Source organism: Castor canadensis, chromosome 11 (genome assembly GCF_047511655.1).
Source record: "Castor canadensis chromosome 11, mCasCan1.hap1v2, whole genome shotgun sequence".
NCBI lineage: Eukaryota > Metazoa > Chordata > Mammalia > Rodentia > Castoridae > Castor > Castor canadensis.
In genome coordinates, this window is record NC_133396.1 from 129926632 (window position 1) to 129936309 (window position 9678).

General features: G+C 53.3%; 1 protein-coding gene across 1 annotated transcript; it reads right to left on the reverse strand.

The window, feature by feature from the left end:
- Positions 1-3631: 3631 nt before the first annotated feature.
- Positions 3632-9168, reverse strand: Gpr37l1 (G protein-coupled receptor 37 like 1). The gene is made up of 2 exons (XM_020157379.2): positions 8426-9168; positions 3632-5089 (listed from the first exon to the last, which is right to left on the reverse strand). The coding sequence occupies exons 1-2, from the start codon at positions 9053-9055 to the stop codon at positions 4274-4276; spliced, it is 1446 nt and encodes a 481-aa protein (XP_020012968.1). The 5' UTR covers positions 9056-9168; the 3' UTR covers positions 3632-4273.
- Between the last annotated feature and the right edge of the window lie 510 nt (positions 9169-9678).

Here is a 9678-nt window from a genome sequence, read left to right on the forward strand (position 1 = left end):
GGGGCGTGTATGGTGCCAGTCATTTTCTGCAGATGTCACAGACTGACCAGCAGGCTCACAAGGACACCAGGACACCCCGCACACTGAGCCAAGCAGCAGGGAGCCCCACCCTCAGGGGACATGCACTCACACTGGAGACAACGATGACTCTCACAAAGCACTCTCCCACACTAGTGTCTGGGCTCTGCTCTTACCTCCTTCTCATTCTCTTCTCAGGCATTCACGTGTTCATAGCCTTGAGCTAGCAGCTGCCCAGTGGTGCTAAGCAGGTCTGTTGGGTCATAGTGACAGCAGGACACAACTGAAGGCCAGTGTGCTTGGACTGTGCTGCTGTTTCCATACAGCCAGTTCAGTCTTCAGCCCGTGTCTTTTTCAAGGCCCTTGACCATCTCTGCAGCCAGAGCCCACCCCCCTACCCCCAACCCCACTGTGAATAGTTACATGTCCTCTAGGACAGCCTGGGCCTGCAGAGCCTACTGGTTTTGCTGCCTGTCATGGTGTTATTGCTACTAGTTTCCTGGGAAGGGCCCATTTGAGTTCCTCTCACCCCACCTGTCTTGCTAGACCCCCACCTCAGTACCCAAGGCAGCTGCCTCAGAGCCTATAGGCACTGCTTACTCAAATCTGAGCCCATCTTGACCCAGTTTTACAGTAAGCCCCGCCTCCCCTCAGCCTCCATGTCACCCTGGAAAATGGAGCAGGCCCCTGCAGAATACCCTATTCCTTCTTGCCCCTGATGTTGCAGAAACAAGGTGTTCACTTGCCTTTAGTCCTATGCGAGGTACCCAGGGCTCTGCACCCTTAGCCTTCCCAGTCCTGAGCCCTCCCAGCCTCTTGCCCTCCATCTGTACCAGGACCTGTTCCTGGAGGCACTATCTAGCCACCAGAGAAATGCCCATCCTGGAGGTGCCATTTGCCACAGAAGTTTGAGGAAAAGGGCTGAGGATGTAGCACAGTGTACAATACTTGCCTGGCATGTGTGAGGCCAGGCCCTGGGTTTGATCCCTTGGAACATTAAAAAAAAAAAAAAAAAGTTTGAGGAAGATTGTGGATGGAATTTAGCACCAGAGCTAAATGATTCTCAGGTGCTCTGCAACCCCTAAGAAGTATGAAATATGCCCCTGGTTGAGGGTGGGCCCCTGCTGGTTGCAATGTGAGCTGCAAGCAACACACTAGCACAATGCTGGCATGCTTAGACCCAAAGAGGGGATGAAGAAGTTCACATTCAACAGAGAGCAGATCGTGCACGGTGTATGTAAGTCATTGGGTTTGGAGCCTTTGATGCCAAAACTGGATGAGTTTAGGAACATCCTAGCCAAACCAGCCCCATAGTATGAGATTCAAATTCCCCAAGGTGCCAGTTCCTGACACAGCTTGTCTCATTTAATGACCATAGTTCTATGTAGGAGGGACTGTTTCCGGTTCATTGATGAAAAGCCGAGACTGAGGTAAAGGGGTCACTCAGGCCCCAGGATAAAGGACAGAGCTGAGATAGAATAAGGCAATTTCCCCAAGTATAGGTGGGGCTCAAAGGATCTCCCCCAACTTCCTGCCCTGCCACTTGACATCAGGGTCCGAAGGCTGGTCCCCTGCAGTCCACCCTCTGGATAAGTGTCAGGGCTGCCAGGCGCCAGTGGCTCACGCCTATAATCCTAGGTACTGAGGAGGGCTGGCGGAGTGGCTCAAGGTGAAGGCCCTGAGTTCAAGCCCCAGTATCGCAAGAAGAAAAAGAGTGTCAGGGCCTCCTCCAGGCATCCCAGCTCAAGTCCACCGCCCACCCTGAGCCAGCCAGCCTCCCCCCACCTCAAGCTTGGGACCCCTACACAACAAACACCACATTGTTCCCCAGCTGGCCTAGGCTGGAGGGACAGTGGCTCTTTCCCAAGACCGGCTGGCCTGCTGACTAATTCCGCAAGCCATTCACGTTGGCAGGCCTGGAAGGCAGCAGCAGTAGCAGAGCCTTGGAGCCATCATCTCCCCCTTCTGCTCTGAGCCAGCCAACCAGCAGGAAGGAGAGACAGAGGGTGCCCTTTGTGGAAAAGGCCCCCAAACAGGATGCTGAGGGGTCCCCCACCCTTGAGCCTTCCATCCTCAGCCCTCTCCCCGAGTTCACCCCAGATCACCCGGCCCCCTTCCTGCCTCCCTTAGGAAGCTATTGGTGCACGAAGGGCTGTGGTGGGGTAGGGTTCAGAAACGGGGGTAGGGAGGAAGCACCACTTGTCACCTCTGGCTTCAGAGCAGCAAGCCAGCCTTTGGCCCTCTCTCCAGCCCCATCTAAAGTTTCTACAGACAAAGCAGGGGGCTTTGGTCACTGTGGCAACAGGTCTGCTGAGAAATGGGTGGGTGTCATTCCCCAGCACAAAGGGTGTACGCATGGCAGTGCCATCACCTAGCAACAGCCTCCCTCTCTCTTGGCGGCGTCATTGGCCATGGGGGTGGGTTCCAGGAAGAGAGAACAAGGCTGTTAAGATCCCGGGTGGTGGTGGTGGTGGGGAGGGGGGTAGGGAGAAGACTCAGCCACTGGGCAGGCTGAGGCCAAAGGGTGTGGGTGGCTGGACAGAAGCGAATGAAGCCCGGACCACAGGACCACTGGGACCCTGTGCTAATGGGTGTTCTAGGTAGGCCAGGTGAGCAGGAGTCTTTGGTGGGACATGTAACTGTACTTCCAACTGGGGAGTGTGGTTCTAAAGAAAATTGGTCCTATGGGGCAGAGAGTTAGTGGCTGGGGCTGAGCATCCCTTCTGCTTGATGTCATGCCAGCTTTACAGGAACCTACAAGACTAAGGTCCCCCTCACAAGGACCCAGAGGTGGAGCTTGGGGAAGCAAGTTCTAGAACAGGGATCAGCAGGAGGAGGTGCAGGCTCTGCTGGGGACACAGGATGGAGCCCTGGTGGGGGCAGGGTGGGGGCAGGCAGGGGACAGGCAGCTGGGCCGTCTACAAGCAAAACATTCTGTTCTAAGAATTCAAACAAGAGCTGCTCTCAGATGAGGGAGGCTGGGGAGCCCTGTGGTTCACATGGGCAAGTTCCTCAAATGGGGGCTTTGCTTGGAGAGTGGACAGGAGGGGTGGGCTCCAAAGGAGATAAAGTGGCAGCCTTTTGACCCCCCATGGACTGCTAGGTTTAGATCAGAAGGACAACTTGGTCCCCCAGCTCCACAACCCCAAGTCCTCCTTCTTGTCCCTCACAGGTCATAACGTTCTTGGAATCCCCAGAGTCAGACTTTGGCAAGGGCCAAAGGTGATCCTTAGGGTACTGCCTCGCCCTAGGAAAGGCCCAGGTGCATCTGAGCACTGCCAGGACATTAAAAAAAAAAAATGTTATGGGAGGGTGAGACATGGTGGTTCACACCTGCAATCTCAGCTACTCTAACTTGGGAGGCAGAGATCAGGAGGATCAAAGTTCAAGACCAGTCAGGGCAAAAAAGTAAGTGAGACTTCATCTCAATAAACAAACACGCCTGTGATCCCAGTACACAGGTAAGAGGACCATTGTTTAGGCCATCCCAGGACAAACAGTGCAAGACCCTACCTAAAAAATAACTAAAGCAAAAAAGGGCTGGTGGTGTTGCCTTAAGTTCAAACGCCAGTACCGCCAAAAAAAAAAAAAAAAAAATCAGTGGGCACAGGAGTAGTACTGCCTAGTTTATTGTTTTTCAAGAAGGGCCTTCTATAGGACAGCACCTAGTGAGGGGTTCTTGGACAGGACAATGTGGGTACTCAGAGAAAGGAGGAGGGAGGAGAGATTGAGAAATCTCCAGAAGAAGTGGGGGAGGGCCAGGGCTAGAATAGATCCAGCTCAGAGAAAAGGGTCTGAGATCCTGGTCAGGTGGTCCCCAAGGAGCCCCCATTCCAGGTCGGGGCCCGGAAGGTGGAGAGCAGGGAGATGCTGCTTGGAGAGGGCTTAGCTAATATATAGTCAGGTTCCAAGGCAAACGAGAGCGAAGTAGGGCTGCAACCAAGACAGGGCAGGCCAAGTCCTGGCTTCTAGCTGACAAGACTGACAGACGCTGGGCAGCTGTCAGGACCCAGTCCAGTGGAAGGGACAAGACTGCAAGGTCCCTCAATGTAACAGGAAAGGACTGGCTTGGGAAAGGGGCTTTGACAATCCCAAACCTTGACCAAAGAAGCCAAGTTCATCTCTAGACAGCAAGACAGGCAGCAAAGCAAGACCTATGGGGAAAGAATCATCAGACACTGGCTTGGGCTGGAGTGACTGCTCCAAGCCTACTCTGCCCCTGCTCTTATGCCCCTATCCCTGCTTGGGCCTGACCTCAGCAGGGCGTGCCCAGGGGTAGGAGCGGGGGAGACTCCCTGGGCTTATGGAAGTAGATAGAGGAGGACACCTCGGTCTTAAGCTTGCTGTCCGAGCCATCGGTGGCCAAGGCCTCTGAGGCCCCACGACATTCCTCACAGCAACAGCAGCAGCAGCAGTCCAGGAAGGCCTGGCCCAGTGGCCTGCAGACACACAGAAGGAGCACAGGGGTAATGGTACCCTTGAAGAAGGTGGAGAACTGATTGATGAGGCCCAGGAGGTCCAGCGTCTGGCGCGTCAGCTCAGTGGAGAGGTAGGCCACCACGATGTTGCACACATTCTCAGGCAGGGTGCAGAAGGCGTAGACCACAGTCAGGCCCACTACAGTGCTGTTGAGTTGCCTCTCACACTGCTCGTGCTTGCTAGCCCTGCATTCAGGCTTCCTGCCCGGTGGGCCCCGCACCCGCCATGTCACCAGCTGGCAGGTGACAGTGAAGAGGATGGGCAGGCAGAAGTAACAGCCAAAGTACCACCACATTCGGGCATTCTGGTAGGTCATCACCAGTGAGTAGAGGGACTCAGGCAGGCTGGCCGAGGGTTTCATGATGCATGAGTCCACAGTCCCTGTGGTGGGGGCTGGCTCCTGTGCCAGCTGCCACAGCAGGAGCTCAGGCACAGCCAGTGTCATGGAACCCACCCAGATGACAGCCAGCTTCGCCAGGATTGACTGGCACCGCTCAATGGGCCTCACCTTGGGCAGGGTGCTGGTAGCCACGTGGAAGCGGTCAATACCCAGTGCACAGAGGCTAAAGGTCGTGACTCCCAAGGAGGAGACCTGTGAGCAAGGATGAGGAGGAAGACAGAAGAATGGTCAAAACCTATGAGGACAAGGGAAGAAGGCAGGGTTCCTGGCAGAGTCAGATCTTGAATTGCATCATAAGCATAGAATAATAGCAATGGTAACCGCTATTTGGCAAGCTTTTTCTACCCATCAGGAATTTCCATACATCACCAAACCCTCAACCAACCATCTTACAGAAGAAATCGTTAGACAGGAAAACTGACTTGCCCAAGATCACGCCTTCTTCTTTCTACCTCTTGGGCTTGGAGCTGCTGAGTCTGCCTCCCACAGTCCCCAGGGCTTCCCAAGAGACTCAAGAATCATCTCTAAGGAAGAAGGACTGGCAAAATGAGCTCCTGCCTAGCAAGCATGAGGCACTGATTCAAACTCCAGTGCCACCAAAAACAAGAATCATCTCTAAGGAAGAAAGAAGCAGGACAGAAACGGTGAGCAGCTCCCACTTTCTGCACCCACTTATGTGCATCCAACGGGTGATGGTCTTGGGGCCTACACACACACACAGCTCGCGCTCGCGCTCTCTCTCTCTCTCTCTCTCTCTCTCTCTCTCTCTCTCTCTCTGTCTCTCCAGGGCCTGGCAGTGTGGGGAGCAGCCTCCCTTGGAATGACCAGTGTCCACCACCCTCACACACTATTCATGGAGTGCAAAGGAGAAAGCAGGCTGTGAGCGAGAGGAAGCAGGCTGAACAGCAGGAGAGTGCCAGTGAGCGGAAAGGAGAGCCCTCAGAGCTAGCAAGTGATGTTTCACCACACTCAGGGACTGTGCTCCCATCCCCTCTCCTGTCCAAATTCTTCCCTCTTCTGGGGGAGAGGGGAACACAATCCCTGGTTTATTTGCACTGCCACCAAGTGTCCTTTGTGAAAAACCCAACCCCCTCTCTTGGCAGTGCAGCCCAGCCCAGTGGAGAAGTGGCAAAAACACCATTCTCTCTCCCTGCATCTCAGAATCTGTCTCAAGTTTTATTTCATGCTGCTTTTCTCCCTCCCTCCTAGGGGACACCTTGAAATCCTTTCTACAGGAGAGTTCTGGGGCAGTGTGTTTTGTGTGCCCACTCCCATCCCATCTCCCAGCCTACAGGGAGCACCTCTATCAGCTTATGGATCTTCTCTATCCTCCAGAAGTAGGGGCAGGGCAGATGATGGGGGCAGGGGTCCAGAGCCTACATAATAGGTATGTCAAGTCCAAAGTCAGTTCGGGCCAGGTGTGCATTGACCCAGAAGGGTTCATACGTGTCTGCCCTCCTCCCATTGTACTATTCCCAAATAAAAACAGACATATACTGAATTATTTTCATTCTAAGCATTTTATGGACACTACCCATTTTAATTCTTCAAGAATTGACCCTGGGGACTGGAGGCATGGTTTAAGTAGTAGAGTGCCTGCCTAGCAAGTGTGAAGCCCTGAGTTCAAACCCCAGTACCACACACACAAAAAAAGGAATTGGGCCTGCAAGTGTTGCTCAGTGGTAAGCATGTTCTTACCACTTAGCTTGTTGCTCAAGCTAAGCACATTCTTAACTTGTGTGAGGCCCTGGGTTCAATCTCCCAGCACAGAAGAATTCATTTAGGTAGTTAATTATTATTAACATCATTATCATTATTCTTATTGGGACTGGGGTTTGAACTCAGGGCTTCAAGCTTGCAAAACTGGTACTCTACCACTTGAGCCACACCTCCAGTCCATTTTGCTGTGGTTATTTTTGGAGATGAGGTCTTGAGAACTATTTGCCTGGACTGGCCCTAACCTCCTGATCTCAGCCTCCCAAGTAACTAGGATTACAGGCATAAGCCACTGGCTTCCGACTCAGGTAGTTATTATTATTCCCAACTAATAAATGAGGAAATTGAGGTTTTAGGCAGGTTAAGTAATTTACGAAGGTCGCTCAGCTAGTGATGGGCAAATTCTAGTTTCTAATCTAAACTGTCTAATTCCAAAGTCCTGTGTCTAACTAAGCTCACCTGGGCTGTGAGCATGAGATGATGAAGAAAATGACATGGCTATCCTGAGTTGTGGGGTCTCTTTTCAGGTGGAGTAGCTTCGGACCACCAATGGATGGTCTCCCCGTGTTGGGGAGGATAGGAAGGCCCATTCCAATTGCTGAGCCTCAGAGTCTGTCTAACCATGAAATCATTGCTAATAGCAAATTGGGAAGGAAGCTAGGATTAGGACCAAGTCAAATGCCTGATCCTGATTCCTTCTCCAGACAGGCAGGTCACCCATGTCATACAGATCTCTTCCACAAAGAAATAGCAGCTATACAGGGAACCCATGCTCACTACCATCTTCGTTATTCCCCCATGGAGCCAAGATTTAAAAGGCTGCTCTCCTATAGAGACAGCAACCTTCCTAATGCCCTGCATAGATGCACTTCACAGATATATGTTTAGTGATTTAACTAAGCTGTCTCCATGTGATCTACACATCCTTTAGCAGCCATGTACACAGAAAAGGTATACTAGTATACTTGAGAGCTGTAGAACAAGCCAGCTAGAAGGACCATCTGGTCTACCTCCACCCTTGGAAGAGGGAAATGGGGAAAGAGATGTGATCCTTCCAGCAACACCAAGAAGGTCGATGACAGGGCTGAGAACAGAGCCTCCACCGGCTCTAGTGTCTAGAAATGAGTCTTGCCTTTCAGAGAGAATTCAGGAGGTTACAGCTGACCATGAAGAGGACAATAACCACAGTCAGGATGAGAATAAGGGCCTGCCCTCCTGTGTTCACGCTCACAGGGAGTGGTCCCCTGCCTAACCTGGAGGTATCTGTAGGAAACTGGGGCCTCCTTCAGACACTGCTTAGAGAGGCAGGATATGGAGGAGTAAGAAGAGAACTGTGGGTGCAGAGCAGCAGCAGGGGGCACAGAGGAGAGAAAGGAGATTTAACAAAGGACAGAGAGATTTCCTGGGTGGAGGAATGGGGGAGGGTCAGCTTGGGATCTAGAGAAACCTGAAGGTGGGTTCCTGTGTTTTGTCCCTACTCCCACCCCATCTCCCAGCCTGGAGGGAGCATCTATCAACTCATGGGTCCCCTCTGTTCTCCAAGAGGTGGGGCCTGCAAGGCCAGAGGCTGGAGCCCAGGGATCCTGCACACCTGCCTGGTCCTCTGGGTTGCCTTGTTCTCAGAGCTGCCAGAAACCAATGCATGTTTGTCTCCTTCTCCAGTTTAGGGGAGAAGGAGCAAACTGAGTCCAAGCTCCAAGGCTCTAGGATTCTGCACACACACAGATTTGCCTTCCAGGACCCAGCTACAACTTTGAGCCCTTTCCCTGGGCTGCAGCCCCATGGTTGAGCTCTAGAAGGGCACACACTCACCTCCATGAAGGGTACAGCCCGGCAAGAAATGTCACCCAGCAGTCTCTGCTTGGTGATCTCATTGAAGATGACAACAGGGAGGCAGAAAAAGAGGATCAGGAAATCCCAGAGGGCCAGGCTTGCAAGGATGGAGTTCCAGGCGCTTTTCAGGTAGTAGCTGTGCCACACGATACACATGACCGAGAGGTTGCCCACGATGCCCACGGCAAACACCACCAGGGCCAGAAGCATGATGGCGTAGGCGCTGTAGGAGCTGTCAGTCAGCGGATACAGGGGGTTCTGAATCTGCAACCTCTGACCTGGCATCCCTGTCAGGTTGCCCCTGGGCTCCTGCCCGCTGCCTGGGGTGCCCCCATCCTTGTCTGGGTTAGGGCTAGTGGCCACCAAGGATTTGGTGGGCTGCAGGCTGGCAGGGTGGAATGGCCGGGGGTACTCAGCCCACTCCCCTGGCACATAATGCTGAACTTGCTTGTCCGCCTCATCCTCGGTGCCTCTCCTGGGTCGACTCTGCAGCTCCTGGCCCTTGGGGCTGTGTCTGTCTGAGGACGAGGGGGCACCCCCAGAGACCCTGCTCAGCCCCGCAGCCAACAGCACAGCAAGGGAGCCAGCCAGGGGCCACAGGCACCGCATGATCAGATGAGCAGGACGCAGCTGCCCCAGGCAGAGCAGGTGAGGGCAAGGAACACAATTGCTGAACAGAATCAAGAGAGGCAGCTGGCTGCTGGGTCCGCCTCCAGTCAGGCGTCTGGCCTGACCGGCCCTCCCATCCCACTGGCCACTGGCTAGCCAGGGCCCTCTGCTGGACACTGAGCAGTCTTTGCTGCCTCCATGACATTCCTTCTAAGCTCTTGAGGACCACAGCAGGTCAGACTGTGTGGCCCTCACAGGGACCTGTTCTAGGTGCTGGGATCAGGGAGGAAATGTGGCTTGCAGGAAGGCAGGTCTGATTCTAAGGCAGCTCCTGTATTCAAAATTGAGAGATATGAGCCAGGTCCTGTGGTACATGCCTGTAATCCCAACACTTAGAAGGCAGAGACAGGAGGATGAAAAATTCAAGGCTAGCCTGGGCTATATAATGAGGCCCTATCTCAAAATAAACAAACAAACAGAAAACCTGAATGAGCTGGCACTGGTGGCTCACACCTGTAATCCTAGCTACTTAGGAGACAGAGGTCAGGAGGATCACAGTTCAAAGCCAGCCTGGGCAAATAGTTCATGAGACCCTATCTTGAAAAACCCCTCTTAACCAGGTG